At 33.0% G+C, this 23,052-nt stretch overlaps 1 protein-coding gene across 5 annotated transcripts in view; it reads left to right on the forward strand.

Annotated features, from left to right (window-relative positions):
* Positions 1–22,639, forward strand: part of LOC110995541 (catenin delta-2) — a 49,635-nt gene extending 26,996 nt beyond the window's left edge. For 3 of the 5 annotated variants that reach the window (XM_045632291.1, XM_045632292.1, XM_045632293.1), the window contains exons 3-20: positions 7,880–8,000; positions 8,537–8,659; positions 8,931–9,080; positions 9,197–9,285; positions 9,466–9,607; positions 10,865–10,961; positions 11,083–11,259; positions 11,653–11,834; positions 12,131–12,290; positions 12,437–12,626; positions 13,813–13,904; positions 14,243–14,424; positions 14,865–15,006; positions 15,471–15,643; positions 16,926–17,091; positions 17,806–17,934; positions 18,405–18,538; positions 18,959–22,639. In XM_045632291.1, coding sequence (XP_045488247.1) covers positions 7,880–8,000; positions 8,537–8,659; positions 8,931–9,080; positions 9,197–9,285; positions 9,466–9,607; positions 10,865–10,961; positions 11,083–11,259; positions 11,653–11,834; positions 12,131–12,290; positions 12,437–12,626; positions 13,813–13,904; positions 14,243–14,424; positions 14,865–15,006; positions 15,471–15,643; positions 16,926–17,091; positions 17,806–17,934; positions 18,405–18,538; positions 18,959–19,084 — 2,575 coding nt within the window. In that variant the 3' untranslated portion in view covers positions 19,085–22,639. The remainder of the gene's footprint in view (positions 1–7,879; positions 8,001–8,536; positions 8,660–8,930; positions 9,081–9,196; positions 9,286–9,465; positions 9,608–10,864; positions 10,962–11,082; positions 11,260–11,652; positions 11,835–12,130; positions 12,291–12,436; positions 12,627–13,812; positions 13,905–14,242; positions 14,425–14,864; positions 15,007–15,470; positions 15,644–16,925; positions 17,092–17,805; positions 17,935–18,404; positions 18,539–18,958) is intronic. The other 2 variants (XM_022262745.2, XM_045632294.1) reach the window with 2 other exon arrangements.
* The last annotated feature ends 413 nt before the right edge of the window (positions 22,640–23,052 follow it).

Below are 23,052 nucleotides of genomic sequence, written 5' to 3' on the forward strand. Positions count from 1 at the left end.
GCATTTTATTTCTGTTTTTAACGTTCATAAGTGTACATTGTGTTCCCAATATGAATTTAAAAAAAAAATTAACAAACATAAAGTGTTTGTCTATATAGTCAACAAGAATCTGTTTTTTTTATTAGGTAATTAATGAGGGCCATACGTTGCTTAATGGTTTTGTCTGTATAGATTTTAATTAGGATCTAATTCTTTCAATGTGGATACTTCCCGTATTCCTAGTAGGAACTCCTTTTACATTAAACTGAGATAGCTCTACCATTCTTAGGACCTCAATAGAATGTTTGAAAAACTAATTCGTAACAACCAATCATATGAGGGTAGGGAGTACTTGACAGCAAACGATCGAACTGGGACAAACGGGAAAAATTTTCCTCATTGCTTGCGAAATTTGCTGATATTCGGAGCAATGATGTGCAGGTTACCCAAATAGTATTTGAAACCTTTGCAATAAAAGGCAATACGGTCAATGTGCTGTCACAAAAACGGGTTGGTATTTAGTTGTGTGTGTGTGTGTGTGTGTGTGTGTGTGTGGTGGACTAATGTTACTTTATCGTAAGTATTAATAAATTATCCTAAGCAGTACTAGAAACTTGTAAATGCAACGAATACAGTCTGGACACTATTACCTCGGTATTAGAATATTAAAGCGACAATCCTGCTAAGACGAAATGTTATATCCTGAAACTAGTTAGGAAGTGTATAATGAATATTGAAGGAGTCTTGCCTCTGTTCAACCCGATCGATTGCAAGTCAAAGGTCTTGAATAGGTTTTAATGAGATTGTTATGCATTATCGAACATTTTGATTTGCAGTTGAAAAACTTATGAAGTTATTGAATAAATGTTTAATCTCGATTTCACTTTTAAAGTGACATAATTGGTTAGGACAAAACACATGATAGGCGAGGATTTTATGCGTATGGAAGTAGATGTAAGGGGAGCACGAAATATGTTTTTTCAGACTTAAATTTGTCCTATTATACAAATTATTTTGGGGATCTGAATTACAAACGATACTGTCTGACGTGAAAACTTATAATAATAATTTTGAAATACAAAATAAGTTGTTTTGATATTTAGTTTATAATATTGTGGTTTGCTTACTGATTAATAAAAAAAATCTTGTGCCTCACACACGCCGTCAAGTTTTTGCTGGTTTCTTTAACATGTTTTCCTTCACCGTTCGAGCGAAAGTAAATTGAGCACATAGAAAGAAAATCCATTGGTGCACAGCCGGGGATCGAACCTAATCGGATGATAGTTGCAAGCTGCAGCCAGGCCAACACTGCTCATTGTTTAAAAATTGAACCAAGTAAAGAACCTTGCTACACTTAAACCGCACCAAAGCAAAGCCTTAAGAAAATAAACAGCCAAATAATCTATGTAATTAAAAATGTATTCCTGTTCGTTCGTCTCTCTAAAACTACAATGGAAAAGCCGATTTGGCTGATTTTGATCTAGAAATATTTGTGAGAGTTCAGTTCAGTTAAAAATTTACAATTTTGTTTTTATATAAAGATGCCTTCAGAACTTTGTGTTACATGGCTGTAGTATGAGGTCTATTTCTTTGGTTTGTTTTAAAAAAATTGTATTAAGCTTTGACACAATATTTGTAGGTTTGTACGGGCCATCCAGTAGATATATAATTAGTAAAAATGGTCTATATATCAAATGAATACTGCAGTTTTCTAATTAAAATCTAAATTGCTATGGGTAAACAAATTTGCAGATTAACACGAATAATTATTGCAGTGCTGCTCTGAGCGTAGATGCGATTGCTTAACACGTTTTGTTTGTGCATGAAATCGATACGTACCGCTTCCGATTTCATTTAAAAACTTGTAGCTACCTACGGTTATTACTGTCGAGGTATTAAACTGATACAAAAAAAACATATAGGCTTCAGCCTATATGTTTTCCAAGAGGATAACGTATACTCTGATTCAGAGAAAGATTCAGAGAAAATCTAACAATGGACCGATTTCCAAACTATGATTTAACTAAAAAGGTGTAGATAGTCTTTAAAAAAGGGTAGATTTAATAACGCGAAACTAATAACATAGTTATACCTTTCAATTGTTACCTTCTGACATAAATTACTAAATAATCATATCCTGAGTGACGATCATTTTTAATTTTTTTTTTTGTAAAATATTCAGTAGACTTAGAATTATGTATGATGTGGTAAACTCAATAAATAAATAAATTGTTGTTTTGGCCTTTTCGATAATTAAACGAATAAAACCAACAGGATTGATTACCCAGATGTTAACAGGTCACGGTGCATTCTTGTCGTAAATTTACAGGTTCAGCTAGACAAAGTGCTGCCGTCCTTGTAGCAATACAGCTGATGAGACGGTTTTCATGTCCTTTTCATTTTCATTGTATGAAAATAAATAATGTTTAAGACTCATCTGGAATTTGCTGTAACTTTTATACGAATAGTAGTGCTTAATCATCCGGGTAACATTTAGATACCGGCAACGCTCTTGTGTGCCTTCTGGCGATGTGAGTGTCCATGGGCGGCGGTAAAAAAAATAGTCCAGGAATTAGCTGGAAAATATATAACAGCGATAAAGCTTGATGAACATTTAATACGGACAAACTAAGCTACCCATGGGCCGACCGCAATAATAACAACAATACTGACACCTGATTTGGCGATATTGACACTTGGCTTGTGCCTAGTTAAATTCTGCGTGTATGTTTGTATCCCCCGGATGAAGCAAACACATTCATTACTGCAACTGTTTTATTACTCTTTATCGTTAGGCAGCTTTCATGTCTTGATACGGTAAATTTCGTTTTTCTTCCGCGTCAGAGCGAGTACAAAAAAAAAATTGTCAGCGGCACCGCTCATCTTCCTACTTGTATCTTCCAACCGATTAATACTTTCAGACGAAGCAAGGGTTTTAAAGAAATTGCTTTATTCAATTATACTCATGCTATAACCATGAAATACCATCTCGGAATGTGTCCCAAATTCCCCGCCTAAATTATGAAGCCTCGTAGAACAAATTTGTATAAGGTGCTTCGTCTAGATTATAATCTTGGAACGTTTTAAAGAATTGAGAAGCTCAACCGTGGTTTATATAAATATTTAATTAAACGTATAATGCTTGTTCTTAGCAGTTTCTGGATAATTAATGTGTTTTAACCCTTTTTGTGCCATAATATTGGGGTTTATTCAAATATTTGGAATTAAACCAAATTAAGGAGTTGCTAAACTTTTAGTTTTTCAATAAAAGTATTCATACATTAATTTATATCATTAATATAGATTTTTCGGAAGGAAATATGGTTAGATGTGTGTTGCAAGCTAAAACGCTAAATAAAAAACGCACTGTAGATTTTTTTTAGCTTAGATTTCCATTGCTAATGTTTTGGGTTGGTAGAGTGGTGGTCAGATGCCATTCAAAAGGGCGAGCAACGGAGTTGTGATTCTACTAGGAATATGATTTTCCATGGGATTCCATGCCCCCTGCTATATATAAAAAAGAGGCCGATAAATTGTTGCTTTAAAAAACTGACACAAAACTGTGTATATATTTCTTTTTTTCCATATAATAAAAACTTAATTATTATTTTATTCGCAATAGCCAACATTGCTTAATCTTACAACGAGCCTTCTGTTAGTTGACATACAACTACAATCACTCATTTTCGCCATCTACGTAAATGAAAGCTCAAAAGTAAGATTTTCTTAAGAGCGGATGTGCATCGCGGCGTCCTGTCACAACAAGGTCATTTATTTTCTTGATTAAATACTTTTGTGTGGTATAATTTTAGAGAAGGTTGCCGATTCTGTTCACAATTGGACTTTATTTATATACGATAATATTTTTTTTCGTATTGATGTAACATTTGTGTTATCATGTAATAAATATCTATTATGCAGAGTTTTATCAAATAATACTTACAAATATGTTGAAAAAAAAACCCTTGGCGATTCAAGGGTGACGTGGAATTTATTGCCCGTTCTTGTCCGTCGAAGCCCTTGATTTCTGAACTGGCAGTAAATGTTATTTAAGAACATTGTTTTTTAATTAACGGTCATATGTTTATGTAAGTTACCTATATAAATATATCATGTTGTGCAACACAAATATTCATATACAATTGCCTATTCAACCACGTTTATCATGTTGTTTTTCACATCTTTAACTAATGAATATATTTTCATGTTATAAATATTTAAATTTTCTCCTCATGTATACATTATTAGGAAAAGCGACCTTGGTTATACAATACGTTTGACGTAATCGGTATGGTTATAATTCTTTCCGTTAAGCCTTCATTTTCCTAATGTTTGGTGGGTTTAAAAGTTCTAAATAAAAATCTATAATTTTGCTGTATTCTTTGAAGTCAGTCACAGGGGAGTCAGGATATGTAACCACTCAAGGGACCACGATCTCATGTTCTGTTTTAGAGATTCTCACTATCCCTGGTTTCAAGTTTACATTACTGTCTCACCATATACCAATGAACCATATACCTAACAATAACAGACTCACATTAGGTTTGAATTAAATAAGGGTCCCTCAAAATTTAAGAATTAGTCATAAATAGAAAAATTAAGAATCTCACAAAGACGTTCACCCGTGAAAAATTACTGTAACTTAAACAGGATTCATGTTACTCACTTTGAGATTTTTGGAGGGCAAATGACGGTACCCGGGTAATACCCTCATTAATAGAGTTTTCTCGCTTACTCAGTTGTCACACAGCAAAGCTTCGTTAAGATTCAATAATAATAAATATAACAGAGTAAAATGATTATTCACATTTCAGTAAGTCTTGAATTGCTTGCAATCAAAATCAGGTCGATGCATAATAATTGCATACGGATAACTAAAAATAAATACGATTGTAATAACGAACAGCTATGCAAAGATAGTAAAAAGAAATTGTTTTATTTATAACATCACAACATATTTGGTTTTACCTATGTAGATGATGATAAGATACATATAATGTTTTCCACTCATTAGTTTACTTTATAAAACACAAAGTTATTTTTCAATCTAAATATATAAAGTCATATTTATACCATTCTATACAAATATTATAAACAGGAGTGATTTGTACGTACTTATGTTTGTAGCGAATTGGCTCAAAAAGTATTGGTTCGATTTTAAAAATTCTTTAAAATCTATTTTAATGGCACAAAAAATAATATAATTCCTACTAAAGCTAGAATAATGTTACTCAAGGTGTTAAAAATACGATGTATCATTTTGTTTTCGCAAATCAAGCCTCCTACCCAATGGGAGACAGCGATACACTGTTGCTAAATACATTATTATTTTGTATTTTTTAATAATGTCCATTCGTGAGAAGCCGGGCTGGACCGCTAGTCCCTAATATAATTTAAACATTATAACCCTAATATAAATTAAAAATTATATGTTTTAAATACAAATAAAAATACGATCCAAAAAGACGTTATAAAAGAGATTTCCAAGTCTTATTTATCGTCAAAATCTTACACTAAGGAGTTAAAAATCAGCCACCCTCGGTTTAGTTGTCAAACAATTATTTTTCTCCCGATATTTAGGCAAAATTCGAAAGTTTGAAGCCGTTTATTTTTAAAGGGGCTTTGAATTACCAATTAGAAAAGTCTGCGTTCCCATTGACCTATTTTACGAAATTACAACTTTTTACTTTGTAATAATGATCCTGTTAAATTTATGTTGGCCTAGAAATGATTGTCGTTTTATTTACTAATTGTATTTTGCGTTTGTATAAGCTAATTATTACATTCTACCTGTTATATGCGCCTGGTACCATGCATTCAACGGTACCAATTCTTATAAGGCCTACAAAGCACTTGCGAGCCCTTAAGAAATGTGAGTATGCACATGCCTATGTGTCAAAATTCATTCGTGTTTTTTTTAAATCGTTTTATACGTAACATATAATAATTATAGTTTTATGTTATTAATTATTAAAAAATAAATTATTAAATCTGTTTAAATCTGTTCGACGATCTGGTGAACAGAAAAAGTGGTATTATGTAAAAAAAACTTGACTATTATAAACAGAGGCGGAGCGTTTATTACCAGTTCTTCTCTTCCGTTCTACGCTTTAATTTGAGAACTGGCAGTAAATGTTAATTAGCAAGCATTTATGGTATATTTCTTTTTTTGACGTTCATAAGTACCTATACATTGAATACCTACATGAATAAATGATTTTTGACTTTCACAATAAATTAATGTATATACTGTAAAAGATAACTTGAGTCATTTCACATCTTTTATTTATATATAACTACATTCATAACTATGATGATTGTTGATAAGGCACGACAAAATATTTAAATAATTGAGGGTTTGTTAGTAATAAGACCGACCGCTATTGCTTGACTTGTAATTCACGTTATTATAAGCGAAACTCTACCTGTTCTTTCGTTGCAATTGCTGGCATTTTGGTCTATAAAGTGATAAACCAATGGCTGTATCATAAACTGTTACCATAAAAAGGTATACCTGAATATATATTTAGTAAAGACTTTTCAAGAAATTAGTTTAGTCTTTTGAACGGTTTTGTGACTGGGCATGAATAGTAATCTCTTTATTTAAAAGGAAAGCTAATGTAGCAGTTATATAGAGCAACCCGATCCCGTATTTAGAGGGATTGAGAAATTGCTGTTGAATGTGTTGGTGGATATTTTTTTTTTTGAAAAATAATGCGTTCCTATACAAATCTCTACGAAGTCTAGTCTACGAAGATAGTAACAGACCTTTAGATGTTAGCTAGTTTTAGATGTATATCTAAACATATTTATTTTTTATTTTTTATTAAGTACACTAACGGCGTCATCATGGTGCACTGTGTTATGTATAGAACCAAAGAAAGAAAGAGTAGATAGATTATTAAAAAAGAAATACTTATTTTAATAAATATAAATTTAAAAGTCAATTTATTGAGATGGCTATATCTCTTAATAGTAATACCGCTATATAAATTGGGAATCTCAAATAATCATAAAATAATATATTATGTACTGTATATAAATACCTAGCAGCTGAGTTTCATCATCGGACGTCGAGGCAAAATACGAAATTCCACCCGTATCACCTCGACGTCCGCCGTTCCACAACTGCGCGTTTTTCAAGGCAGTTTTGGCCGCGCACCACCTCTTTGTAGAACCAGCTGCCCACTGAAGTATTTCCGAACCAATTTGACTGAGGGTCCTTCAAGAAAAGAGCGTACCAATTCTTAAAAGGCCGGCAACGCCCTCTGGCATTGAGAGTGTCCATGGGCGGCGGTATCACTTAACATCAGTAGAGCCAGTTTGCACCCTGTTCTATAAAAAAAAACCGAGCTAGTTCAAGATACAATGATGAAGCCAATACAATCGACCGGCGATGACTCTCAAACACATAATTGATTCATTAAACTTGTGACGCGAATTGGTTTTAATCGATCGAGTTATTTGAGAGCGCCAACCATAATTGAATATCCTGTGATATGTAGGCCTCGTAAATGATTTATGGTGTACGCGATGTATTGTTATTTTTCTCTTTTAAGCTGCACTACGTGATTTCGTAGCGACTGAAAGCTTTTTACTGTATAGGACTTAGTTAAATTTTTGTTTGGGTTTAAATTGTGTTTCGCTAATATTTATTGGAGAAAAATATATATTTTGGATTGCTTCGAGATCCCCGACCCTATTTTAACTGTCTCCGTAGTTAGACGGACCCTCCAGCGATAAAACCCCAGTTGGAGGGTAACTAATACGATGTATGTGTAGTATAATGCGTCGGAGAATTCTAAGTCAAAACTTATAATATAATTTTATAGAAATAGATTTATTGAATAGGGTTTGATATTTTATCGAACGATATGTTTATATATCTTATTGTTTTCAGTAACGGACCGGTGGACGGCGCCTACGGTCAGCAGCACAGCCCGGTGTCGCGATCGGACGCGTCCACCGAGGACGCGGAGCTGTCCGCTGCGCTTGCGCATCAGCATCATCTAGCTATGCAGGTGATAATTTAATAGGGATAGCAAATGGGTAACCATTAAAGAAAGAAAGAAAGAAATAACTTTATTAGACACAAAATACATTAATGTTTCTATAAAGTAGAGTGCACTGGCCCCCACACTAGGATTCCCTGTGTTGTGGGCAGCCAGTCTCTTCCTTTTACATGTAAACGTTACTTAATTAATTAAAAAACTTACTCTTTCCCTCAAAAATGTAATTTATACAAAAAAATATTATATGTGATGTTTCAAAATAATGTGTAGTTTTAAAAATTTTAAAAAACAAAATTCGTCAACAGCTGATAATTTTATTTAGAATCAACTCCTATACTATGTCGCAAAGGTACTTAAGTTAAGCACGCCCAGTGTCTATAAAAGAAAATCGATTTAACACTTATGTGTCTTGTCTACGCTTCCGAGTGAGCATCATACAGTTTACAAGTACATAAGGGAAAGAGACATCTTTGTTTAATACTTTTCTTATCTATTTTAGTTTGATTGTGACAGCGTATAATATACCTATATGAATATGTTCTCAGGCGGGCGAGTACCCAGTGGGTGGCGGCGTAGAGGCGGAATACAGCCAATATGTGTCATCACCCGCTGCGCATTATAATCATATGGGACACCTTACTATGGCGCCCTCACAGAAGTACCCACACGTTAGTATTTTTTCAATAACTAATCTAATAACGCTGGCATTTAATTAATCAATTGGCAGCGTGTTTGAAACAACGAGTCTGAAGGTTTTGCAAGAAACAAAAAAGTCGGTCCCATGATAGTAAGCTTGGGTAGCTTACTAGAGTGTGACTATAATATTATGTATTTCTGAACAGTTTCGTAATAACAAGTAGTTCGATACGCAATAATATAATTCAAAATAAAAGTTTGAAGAAATAATGACGTTATTATAAAATATTTTGATTTTTGCAGGTTATGGAAGCAGTGTCAGTTGGCAGTGGCTATGGTGGTGTCGTTGGCGGCGCAAGCGCAGGCCACTACGGCACATACGCGCATTACGGCGCTGCCTATCCTGCACAGCCCTACCTCGTTGACCCCCAAATGCCGGCTTACATGACTCAGGTATCCGGTTCGAAGGACCAGATTTTTTAGATCAAAATTAATAAAAACACAAGTTTTCAATAATTTTCGGGTATATTTTTTATGCGGTGTAAAACATTCAGCAATTACATTCTCAGGAGTACGTAGAAGGTGGTGGTAGTGCATCTCCTCGAAGCGCGTCTCCAGGTGCCCTTCCTCCCCAGCACAATTTACATCTGCAACAAAGGTACTATTAATGCTATATTAAGTCAAAACCAGAAGAAATAATGTTGATTGTATTGATATTTTAATGAATTTTAAGAGTATTTAATAATTTAATTTATTATCAATTGTAATTTACTAAAAAATATTTCCATAAAACTTATTAAAAAAAATCAATGACAATAAGCAATCATGTTTATCACAGATACGATTCATCGTCGCTAGAGCAGTTAGGCCGCCATTACTGTGTGACGTCACCGCGTGGCGAGTACGCAGCGGATGCGTATACGTACCAACATTACCAGCCTGCTATCGACCCTCAACATCACACGGCGCAGCCATTTAAGGTATAACAATTATTTATCTACTATAAGTAAAGTTTTAAGTAAAAAGACTACAGGAAACCTGATTTAATTCCAACAAGTTCATAAGAGAAGAATTCCTTTAACTCAAAAATAATTCCAAGATACAAATATTCAAAATGGAACAGCTTGGTCTAACTTGGACTTGGACTAAAAATCAAACAGTTTTTTTTACCGATAATCGAATCCAGGATTTCAGCTGTATCTCTAATAATATTATAAGTGGAAACATTAATGTTTTTGTAATGTTTTCACACAAAAACTGCTGGACCGATTTCCACAACTGTCACCTTTAGAAACCTGCATCTTTCTCTCATTGACTGACATAAGCTATATTATATTTACAAAGAATAGGGCTAATAAAAATATTTTAATTTGTAAGTGTTCAATTCCGAGTCGGACCATGAAGCTATTTTGCTGCCACAAATACGTCAAATGTTGTAAATAGGGAAAGGAAAAAAAAAATAGTTGTAAATAAACAAACAAACAAACAAAAATCATTTATTCATATAGGTAACATAATGTACAGTTATGAACGTCAAAAAAAGGAATATTCATTAAATGATTCTAATTTTACACTAAAGTTCTACAAATAAATCTCATCTCTAATATTATATGAGAAAGCATTGCATTTTGAATTCTTGTTTTTATTTTTAACTATTTATAATAATCAAGAATTTTTCAATACCCGTACAGTATTTTTAAATTTACTAATGTCGTATGTAAAACATACTACGTAAATGTGATTAATTTAACAATACATATATGAGATATATATTCGTTGTTTAGTAAAATCTTGATTAGCTTATGAATATCTATATATAAGTGTGCATCTTAAAAGAATTTCTTTTAATTCTTCTTCTAAATTTTATTCTTTTTCTAAATTTTACTTCTTTATTAATATTCTTCTAAAATTCTTTGAATTCTCCGAAAGAAAGTAATAAGGTTAGAATAACTTTATTTCTCATATGAATTATGTACAAAAATGCGCTTACTGAGAAAACATTATAATATTAACAATAAAATAAAAAAACTAAGAAAACTTGATAGCAAAAATATATGTATAGTCGTACTTTTCCACTACTACTACATCGGTATCTACGTGAGTGAAACCGAACCTGGTATTGCTAGTGTTAAATAATTTCTGAGTTCAAAAAGTATACGAGTAACAATTGTTTGTCAACGAAAAAACGTCAAATTAATAATGTTTAGCTACTAAAATGCTTTATTGTTTTATTTAAGGATTCACAAAACGGGTTAAGCTTAGGAAGCACTGGTGGACAGTCGTTGTATGGAGACGAAGAGGAATTACAGAAACAAATGGCAAATATGGCTTTAGGTAAAAGAAATCATACATAATATTTTTGTATTATTTATTGCTTATACATTTTATAAATTTGTTTATTAAATTTTATATCTTAAAAATTCGTATTTTGATGATTCAAAAAAAAAATTATCAGTCCATGGTGGAGTGAGTCGCGAAGAGGGCGGAGGTCTGCAATGGAGAGACCCTAATTTGCCAGAGGTCATCGGGTTCCTCAATTCGCCGTCAGATGTCGTTAAAGCTAATGCCGCTGCCTACCTGCAACATCTCACATATATGGACGATCCCAATAAACAGAAAACTAGGAGCTTAGGTATGTGAACATTTTATTAAAAAGGGAAAAGTCCGGTATTCTCCAAAATGGGGCGAATAGATAATTGAGTCTAATTTCAGTTGAGTAGTAGTAGTTATGAATTCCTCATTGCTGAACTATAACATGCTAAAATTGAAATACTACTGTCATTGTTATCGTTATTATATATTTTTGTTATTAACGGCTTTGTTAACTCTTCGAATCAACCGTGGTAGGGACAAGAAAAATATGGTGCGTAACGGAAAAACGTGACGCGTGTCAGAAAAATATAAGGGTAATTTTTTCCAACGCCGTTAATGAAGTTTTATTTGAATAAAACATTTATTTGATTTATCCGTCAACATGACACAGTTTTTTATGATCCATTTATGGAAATATTTTTTTTTATTTTAGGTGGAATACCTCCCCTAGTGCGACTAGTGACTCATGAGAATCCAGAGGTGTCGAGAAATGCGTGTGGTGCGCTTCGTAATCTCTCTTACGGCAGACAAAACGATGAGAACAAAAGGGCCATACGGGACGCGGGAGGAATTCCAGCACTTATGACTCTGCTTTGCAGGACTTCGGATATGGAAGTGAGAAAATAATATAAAGCTATAGAGATGATCTATAATCTTTATAAAGTATTTATCGCCAGAATAATTTTATTGCTTAATTTAAAAATCCAGAAATTATACAAAATAACAAGCTTCGTATAAAAATGATACAAAATAACCTCTGCGTTTAATTTTCTGTAAAGTTTTTTAGAAATAATACCTTTTAGTGGAATAGCTGAAGAATAAGACAATTTTAGATACTATTTATGACTACATAATTTACTTTTTGTGACGTATTTCAGCACGTTTTAATAAAATACTATAAATATTTACAGGTTAAAGATTTAGTGACGGGTGTAATTTGGAATATGTCCTCGTGTGAAGATCTAAAGCAGTCGATTATAGATGACGCAGCTCAAGTTATATTTAATAAAGTTATCCTTCTCCATTCTGGTTGGCATCCCACAAACCCTGGTGAAACGTATTGGTCTATTAGTAAGTAGTGATATTATAATAAGTTAGCTAATGGTGAATTTTCTTTTGCTTTTCTTAAATATGTTTAAATAGTGAATAGGAATAGCTTAAACGTGACATACTTTGACAACCGTTAGTAAATAAAATAATTATCTAAATAATTCCAGTATTCCGTAACGCGTCCGGTACGCTCCGCAACGCATCGTCAGCGGGCGAGTACGCACGGCGACGACTGCGTTCGTTGCCTGGTCTCGCGGAAGCTCTGCTACACACAGTGCGTACGGCTCTTAACGTCAATGCCATCGGTACTAAGGTGGTTGAGAACTGCGTTTGTGTGCTGCGAAATTTGTCTTATCGGTGAGTTATGTTTTATATAGATTTACGTTTCAGCCGGCCATGTTTTTAAACGGTTTTATTTAGCTCACCACGTTTGTTTTATTCTTTTTTCTTGGGTCAAATTTAGTAATTCAAATTTCACCCTCTGCATGTCAACCGATTAATCTGAAATTTTGTATACACTTTGGATTTTGGTGACAATACAATTATGTTTATTCATTATCATTATAAATTCAAGATGGCCGCCTCTACAAAATGGCGGATAATTTATGTTTTATTAATCCCATCAATATGGGTATCAATAGAAAGGGCTCAACAAGCAGAATAACCTTGCAATAATGAAGCACTAAATGAATTAAACAGAATGCAAAATAAAAACTAAAAACTAGAAAATAAAAATAGGTAAAAAAAACTTTTTTATTTAAAAAAAAAACGGTTTTATTTTAGTCTAGTCTATGCATATGTTTATAATTCCCACGACTGTATCTATTTTATTATTTTTTGGTTTTTAGTACATTTATCTTAAACATTGCACAATATATGTTTAACATAAAACCGTTTGACTGAAAAAGTTTTTTTACCTATTTTTATTCTAGCTACGAGTAACATTAAATTGTTTTTTTGCAATCTTACAGCTAACTTAATTGTAGATTTATTCTAACCTAAGTTTTTAACAATAATCTACAAAAATAATATACCATAAACTATATACGCAATGATTAATAAATTACCTCAAATAATAATTATAGAAACAACATGTATTGTTAGGTTTTCTTTTATTTATTTTACAGAATAATACAATCGAGATCATTATATATTGCATTAGAAAACCACTGTTTGTATTAATGTAACCAAAACAGTTGTTTAGGAGCGCATCAAATGCACATAGAATAAGTTTTTTTTATGTTACTTAACATTACGCTACCAAATAACTGACCGGCTAGTCTATTTCTTTTTCGAACTCCGTTTTTAGCTCTTTTTTTAATGTCATCTCAAATAAATCAGTAATAAAGAAGCGTGATTTTAAATAAACAGCACGAAAAATATGGTAAACCAAGTGTAATTTTTTTTAAATTTGAGATACACATAAATCCCTTTAACGTAATGCCATATTGCGCCATATCTATTTAATTTACGCAAATATTACGCAAATATGAAGTACATATATGTAATAATTTCATTCATATAATGGTTATTTATTTATCAGATGTCAAGAAATAGAAGACCCGTTGTACGATACTCGAGCCCCACCCACCCAGAGTACGGGACAGGCGCGGATACAAGCTAGTGCTTCAAAAGGTGTGTTGATAAGTAGTAACAATTATTTCTTAAAATATATATACATTTATTTATTTTTGATGATATTTTAGTTTCATTAAAATTTCAACTACTTTGTTTTTGATTACTTACTTGATATTAAAGATAACATTTCCGACGCGACATTTTTTACTAAATTAAATAGCTGTGTCTTTATCTCTTTTCTGTTTTCTCTTTTCTCTTACCCAATATTTGGTTCCACGTTTTATTTGCAATACAACTAATGCTAGTTTTAAAGTTATTATTTTTTAATATTATTTTAATTTTTATTATATTTCCAATCAGTAGAAATGAAATGAAATAATTTCGTCGTATAACAGTTTGTTTCATCTTAGGAGAGAATCTAGGCTGTTTCGGTGGTAGCAAGAAAAAGAAAGAGGGTTCTTCTTCGAACTCCACCAGTCCTTTAGGGAAGAACGATGCGGATTCACAGCCATTGGAGACGGGGAACTCTTTGGGATATACTGTTCCAAAGGGTACAGAAATGCTGTGGTCACCCGAGGTGAGACACATCAAATCTTGATTAGTTTCTAGCTCAACGAGCTAATTTTAAAATACATTTCAAAGTAGATTCGGTACAAAATCTCATCATTCCTGGTTCTCTTCTTGGTATCTTCTTCAATAGTGCTTGAAGTTTGGCCTCTGGTCTGTTCTAAATGTACTCAAAAAGTAGTCGTCTAAATGTTCCTTCGATCCAAATAGTTCTACCGCCATTTACTGATTTGCTTTTCGAGTATCAGACATTCTTTTAAAATAAATTTAGGACGAATGGCAAACATCGAATTTGATGATGATGAACCATAAATCCCTTAACGCCAGTTGATCAACTATAGTGTGAATGAATTAGTTAAAGATATAAAAAGTTTTAAAATTATTACTACATTGTGCTGAAACTAGAATGATATTATAACAGTGGTTTATGATTTCTTAATGTACTTTTAGGTGGTTCCACTTTACATGGCACTACTGCAGACGTGTTCTAACCCCGAAACTCTCGAAGCGGCTGCCGGCGCTTTACAGAACTTGGCAGCATGTTACTGGCAACCCTCCATTGACATTAGGGCTGCGGTGAGAAAGGAGAAAGGTGAGAATTTGCTATAATTAACTAAAAATTTTGAGAATATTATTTATTCGTTAGTCAAAGTATGTTATTTATATTATAAATATAAAATCTTAATATTTTAGTGCTATTAAAAGTATTTTCAAATATGTTTAATTGTGATATTTTTACGGCATGGAAAAAAGTTTTTCTGAAGACTAAATCTATCATTATAAATTCGTACGAATCTAGACTTAACGTACATCTTTAAATTGATTAAATCAAAAAAACATCATTAATAGAGAACGCGCACGATCGTACTCTTGTACGTGATATCGATATTATCGAACGTACATACACGTTTTTAAGTTTATTTAAATTACCAAGTTATATAGCAATATTCAATTCATCTGATTTATTAAAATAAATAAGTTGAAGGTTAAATAAATTTTAACATAATAAACATTAAATACTCTATGATTTAATATTAAAAATATGAAATTTTCCAGGTTTACCAATCCTAGTAGAACTACTCCGTATGGAAGTAGATCGCGTCGTATGCGCTGTTGCGACCGCACTGCGGAATCTGGCCATCGACCAGAGGAATAAGGAGTTGATTGGGAAATATGCAATGCGAGATCTCGTTCAGAAGTTGCCTAGTGGGAACCAACAACATGATCAGGTAAATGAACATAATTGTATCTTTTTATTGTTGAAGTGAAACTTCTTTAGAATCGTTGTGATTTCAAACTGAATGCAACGGAAAAGCGACAGTAAAAAGAGACAGAAACATATATTCATAAGATTTGACGTGGGAGAAAATGAGATAGATAGATAAACTTCTTAAGAATCGTAATTACAAACCGGATGCAATTGAAAAAGCGACAGTAAAAAGAAACAGAAACATTAATTCATAACATTTACCGTGGGAGAAAATGAGATAGCAGGCATTAAACAGCCTCTCTTTACTGCCGCTTTTTCATTTGATCGAATTTCAAACTTTCGATGTTTTAGTTTTTGCCAAATTAAAAATTTATATTAAACTTATAAATTAAAATTTATCATTAAAATATACTGTTATAAAAGAACACACACATTTAGATAATGGAAAATGAATAATTTATATATGATTAATAATAAAAAAATTGTTTTTGAAGGTTTCACTTCTACCATGTGTGAATTGCACATATGTTTTTTTATTATGATAAAACTGAGGAACTCTTGGTTATTAATGAATAGATATAACTACTTGTAGAAATAACTTTGCGACATGATTAATATGTAAAAATTAAAAGGCATTTATTTATCATATTACTTATTTATTTCGTAATCCTACAGCTAACATAAATTATATATAATTACAAACATATACACTGAAAATTTAGCCAAGATGGAATGCATGATACATTTTATTACAAAAAGATTTACAAAAGAAAAAGTATTTAATTCATTTAACTATTGTGATTTAATTTATTTAACTAAGCCTTATTTGGTTGTGTTGTGTAATGGTGTAAAAGTGTGGGTATGTACAGGTATAATATATTAATAGTATTCTTTTGAGTAATATAGTATTTAACACTCTCCCACACACACACACACATACCTCTCACCTTACTAACAGGGTGAACACTTCACACCATATAATTACTACCACTATATAATTACTTGTTAAATAGATTGTAAATTATAATATATAAGTTTCGCCAATGAGTCATGTACTTGATGCTAGAGTTTTTGTCTAATATATTTAAGGGGTTAGGCGCTGTATGCTGAAATACAGGTTCACACCTAGTTCAGCGTCAGATAAACCAGACTAATTTTTTTTATATAACTAGCGCAATTAGATATAAGTTTTTCCTCTGAAACAAACATTAAATATTTTATTGTTCATGTCTCATTATCAAAAGCCCAAAGACTTTCCTTATAATATAAGAGATTCAGATTAAGATTACTAAAAAATTCAGGGTACCTCCGACGACACGATAGCAGCAGTGTTAGCGACCCTCAACGAGGTGATAAAGAAGAGCGCGGAGTTCTCTCGTTCTCTTCTTGAAGCGGGTGGGGTTGAGCGGCTGCTTAACCTCACGAAGCAGCGGCACAGACATACGCCCAGGGTGCTTAAATTTGCGGGTAGGTCTAAATTATTCTTTTTATATGGTAATTCATTGGACGGTAACTTTAATCTTCGATTATAAGGCGGTAAATGTCCGCCAAATACGTTATCTATACTCCGATTTTTAATTTCGTAGAATTCTGACAGTTTTCATTTTTTGGCATGTCAGAGATGGCAAACCTTTTTGGCCGGGCACATTTTTTAGTCTGACGATTTTCCCCGCTCCACTTTAAAAGTTTTCATCACAAACAGGTTAAACTAACATTTTATTTTATTAAAAAGGTCAACTAAATCTGGAGTTAGTAGGCAGTGATGCTAGCTAAAGAATAAAATAAAGTAATTAAAGTTGAGCTTGACAAACGTCGTCGACTTTTTGGGTCTAAGACATGTCAGTTTCCTCACGATGTTTTCACATAGAAAGGAAGCCCATTGGTGCACAGTCGAGGTTCGAACTTACGACCTCAGGTATGAGAGTCGCACGCTGAAGCCACTTTTTACTTGGGCATTACGCGACTTGGCTGCTTGGTGCGGAAGGATTATGTGGGACTCGCTAGTGTGCATACCCACTAAAACCCCAAGGCGCCACCAACAATCGTTAAATGCGGGATGCGGTAACAGCAGAGCCTTATCAGCTACCCGAAGACGCTGAAGCCACTAGGCCAACACTGCTCTCAGTAGTTTCGCATTCTCACATTAATTGACATAGTCACTTATAAAATATATGTCCTTAGGCCAAGTACTCATGACAATGTGGTCTCACGCGGAGTTACGCGAGGTATACCGTAAACACGGTTGGCGTGAAGCCGATTTTCTTACTCCGGCTCGGGCCGCCCAACCAACGAGGAATTCCAGTACTAGCGGTAAGTTTAAGAATAACTTTAATCTTTATTACAGTCGAAATAAGATCCTAAATAGCCTGCCATTATAAATATAATGATGGATATAAAATGTGTTTGTTTCAATTGTTTTATTGGTAACCATGGTAACAAACACGCTATGCTTAGTCCGCGTTATAATTAATGTAAAAATGCACTGTTTTAATTGCAATAATCTATTAATACTTCCTGTACATTATAAACGATGTCTAATGAATAACAAATGTGTCTGACCTTGCTATTGTGTACAAATGTTTAACATACTTCTGCCACGTGGTTTTTACGCTATTTCCATATTAAATCGTGTCTTAAAACTATTTGGTTCAAAAGCATTCTTAAAACGCATATACAATTGTTTGTATATAGTTAGTCTTTTCTAGTCTCAGAACTTTTATGAATTGTAGCACTAAAGCGTAAGAGTCACATTGGCATGTACATAGACCGTATAACGTTAGGTCAAGGCACGCCGTCGTCAGGCACAGCGGGGGCGCCACATTCGCCTAGCAACGCTAACAGCACGCTCAGTCGGCCTATGGCTTCCACGGGGGGCACACGTTACGAGGACCGCACGATACGCAGGCATCGAGAGGTAATTTCGTTTTCAGGCACGATTCGACACATCACTTTTGATATGTTTTAAATTTGACAGAAATTCTCTGTTTGAACATAATAAAAAGATAATAACACATTTATTCGATTTTATCGAACACCACTATTGATATGACTGTAAATACACATAAAACGTTGATAGTAAAATTACTAATAATAATGCGTCTTTTGGAAATAAATCGGCATTTTTCAAATTCACTGGCATGCTTCATAATGATGCACAATCTTTCTCTATCTCTATATGCAATATAAATAAAATATATATATATATATATATATATATGTATATTAAAACATTTTTTTCAATATTGTACACGACATTATGAACATATTTTTCTACCCTTCTTGTTTTGTTTGGAAAATTTCGACTGCATATTAATTAAAATTTTAAATATTTTAGAACGAGGATATGCCTCCAATGGACGCGAATAATTATGCAGATGGACTAGGCATGGGAAACCCAAACGGTCGGCCGATGAATCTTCAAGGTGTTCAGGCACAGATGCCCCCTCCTAGCACACGTTGAGTTACCGATGAATGTTAATGATTTTCCACAGTAAAAGCTTTTTTTGATAACTTGTGTCAATCAATTTCTTTTGAATGTGCATTTAAACCCAGTTCGAGACTTTAGGGTCTATAAAATATGTTTTTTGAGGTGATAACCCCATAAAAACTTAATCACTCTGCTCTCTTTTAACTCAAGTACTCTTTGTCTCTTTCTTTCAAAGTGTGTACGTAGTGGGGAAAAGAGACAGATGATTAAAATGCGTTTGGTCTGATTTGTTGGTGGCGTTTTTGGAACATTCCATGTAGAAAGTTGAATATGAAAATTCGACGAATGCAGACGTATTTTATAGGCCATAAAGCTGCTTTTGGAATATCAAACTTTTTACATTCTCAGACAATAGGTAAACGAAAAGACATTTAATCGATTTGTGTAATTTTGGTACTTGTAGTACGTATTGGTAACGCATTTATATTCGATAAACGTAAGATATGATGTAATCATTAATTACCATTTACAGTGCAAATGTTTAATTAATTTTTTATATGAATTTTGTTCGGGAGTTTCGATTCAGCTGTTTCATGTCAATTCCCCTGTATATAATCGTGCCATTTTTGACATAAGGGGTTTATAGATGTTGTGTCTAATATTCATACGCAATTAATAAAATAACGAATCTAGTAACCATTAGGATTTTAGCTATTAATAACGCTTGAGCGATATTCATAGTTAAACCAGATGTGGTTTTTGTAACCATTCCACATTGTATGTCTTTATACCTGTCCGTTTGTATATTGTGTAAGTAAATAGCGATTTTCGTCGAGTGGATTGTAATTGGACAGTTGAAAAAAAATTAAACTGCATACAGCGGTACAAGTATTTTTACAGATATGGGACAAATTACATAAGCCCTTTTAATTTGAAGTCGGTTTATAAACTTCACTGTAATGGCTGATCTATTTTATAATCAATGACGTAGCCAACTATCTTAATTTTTCGTTCTATCAGCAGCCTAGCTAGTAACCTCTCAACTAAACATTTAAAATATTTAAAATGTAACATTACTGATCTTTGGAAACGATGTTGACAGTTTGGAAAATTTCGACGCCTAGGTGGCTGAAAACTATCCAAGTTATTTCATGTTTGATGAAATAGCTAATCATTCAGGCCGTTTAACAAACGGCCCTATTTAGTAAGGCGGCTAGGCTGTTAATGCAACGGCTAATTAAGCTGGTTGGCTGCGACATGAGCACAATGTGACAAAAGTCGATTAATATTATTGGAATGTGTAAAAAGTTTTTATTTGGTCCTAATCTCAGTCCGAGAAACATATCGCTAAGTAAGGACTCCTGTATGTCAAATTTAACACACGGCATACTAGGACTATTGTATGTGTTAAAATATGCTTGTACAACTGTTTTTAATATGAGAGTCACGATTGACCAATTACATTCCTGTATGACTCCATTTTTAGCTACTGAAAATCATTTGCATGACATTTTTAGTTTAGGAAAAATAGCTCAATAATTCTACAGGCCTTAAGAATCATTTAAATGGATGAAATTTCACTTATTATTTAAGATATGATTAAGGATTAATTTCCCTCCGTCATTAAGGTTAGTCTTAAATTATTTATTACAAATCATTTTATTCGGGACTGTATGATTATGGGCAATTATAGGGGTCGTTGAACTTTGCTAATCCAAGCCAATAGGGCCAAGCACAAGAGAGCATTTAGAATTGTCTAGTGTTGGTACAAAGTGTTATTTAAGGGTCTGAGTTTTGTAAGATAATTTTATTAATACAAATTGATTGTACAATAGTTGCTTGCCAGAGCAAAGTCGCTTCTATGAAGTGTTTCTTCGTTCGCCTGTCATAGATGTCATATATGTCATATTGAAATTCGTCATCTGTGCTGTTGAAATAGAATGCGAAAGGGGAGTTATCTATATTAGAACAGATTCAATATTATTTTCAAGTCTCGAGTTCTTATTTTAAATAAGCCAACATTATCTACTTACAGTAATATTGAAACGTATGTCATAGTTTTTTGATTTACATTTAATTGCAGTTCTATATATGTAAGTCCCCTGGTGAATATCGTGAACGAGTCTATAATTTGACATGTTTGCTTAAATCTTTCAAACGATTGATTTCATTTCATAGAAAATGTAGGCTAAAGTGTATTGTGTTATTCAATGTAATGTGAAATCTTTACCATCTTCGCGTAATATATTACGTTATCTCTTGTAAATTTTATTTCTTTTCCGGTAGCGAGACGGGGCTTGTGTAACTTAAATTTTTATATAAAAATTTTCTACTTAACAAGTTTTAAGCCCTCTTTTCCGTTAGATCTCTAAATATATCGGGCCTAGTACGAGTTTATAGTCAATATGCGTCTAGTATTAATTTACTAATATTTAAGGGTTAACAGTGAACGCTGAAGTGGTCGTATTGTAAACTCGCACTAAGCCGGTAACGCCCAATGTATGGGTATGTAACTTAGAGTTACATAACATTATTATATCGATGTCTATGGTATGTGATAACCACAGATTATACAGTTGTTGCAACAGTAATACTCGATTATTTATATTTTATTTTACATATGAAAATTATTTAACAAATGTATTTCATTTGTCGTTGCGACGGTAGTATTAATAATAGTTTCTTATGTCATGTTGTATGTAGTTTAATAGTAAATAATCGTGCATAAAGAAATTATATTCACAGAAAATTAAAGAATTATTTTTTATTATTTCTTTTTTTATTTTCCTTGGTTTTTGTCGTTATGTTTTTCTTTTGTTTTGCTGTTTTAACAGATAACGAAGGAATTTGGATGTAAGACTTGACGTTTAGCTTTCCTGTTTAAGGTTTTATTTTTAGCAAAATATAAAAGACTTTGTTAGATTAGTGTTAATGTAGATGCAATTTTAATTGATCCCCATGCTATATTTGCAATTTTGAGTATTTGTTGGTCCATGGCAAGAGTTTGTTTATTGGAGTTTTTAATAAATTATCCTAACCTCTCCGTCTTTATAACGATAGTCTGAATCTCTATCATGTAGTTGTTGAAACATGGGATGGGTGGTGTGTTCATCTTTTACAAGCCGAAATACGGCTATCCTTGTGTATTGGTATTTCTATCGATCATTTAATGTGCCCATTACATCATCTCGTATACAATAGATGGGCTACATTTTAGCATGTAATTTGTATTTGGAAACTCCTATAAATCGTTGTCTTACTGTGGATCCACTCGAAACGTTAACAATTGAGATGAATTTAAATCATGTGTTAGTCGAATATAAGTAATAAAACTTTGTGTATGAATGCTCACGTTTTATATCTACCTATTAGTAGTGTCGGTTATTGAATTTATAGGTGTAATAGACGCATAAAGTATTTAATATAAGGCATTAGTGCGTGCACGGTTTTGGTGATTATACATTTTGTACTAAGTACCTACCTACTATTTTGGGACACAGTGAGCCGTATGTTTGCAATAACAACAGTATTATTCAGTAATCCTCATGTACCAACGTTGCTAATACACTTAAACTACGTTTAAATAAATGTGAGTTTTATTTTGAACCCTACTTAAGTACTACATGGAAACTGATGATTTTGCTAAATTTTATATCTACTTACGAAGTTTCAACTGTATAGAACTTCTTGCCCCTAAATTTGATCATCTTATATCAACCGTATATATCTCAACCAAATATTAAATTGATGGTTTTCATTGACTACGACTTAGGGTCCTTCAAGAAAAGAGCGTACCAATCCTTAAAAGGCCGGCAACGCACTCGCGAGCCCTCTGGCATTGAGAGTGTCTATGGGCGGCGGTATCACTTAACATCAGGTGAGCCTCCTGCCCGTTTGCCCCCTGTTCTATTTAAAAAAAAATAAGTGATTACTCTTCGGCTGTACTATTTTTTTTTTTATGTACAAAAACAGAAAACTGATTGATTAGATACATACAGTTA

The sequence above is a fragment of the Pieris rapae genome, chromosome 18 (genome assembly GCF_905147795.1).
Source record: "Pieris rapae chromosome 18, ilPieRapa1.1, whole genome shotgun sequence".
Classification (NCBI taxonomy): Eukaryota; Metazoa; Arthropoda; class Insecta; order Lepidoptera; family Pieridae; genus Pieris; species Pieris rapae.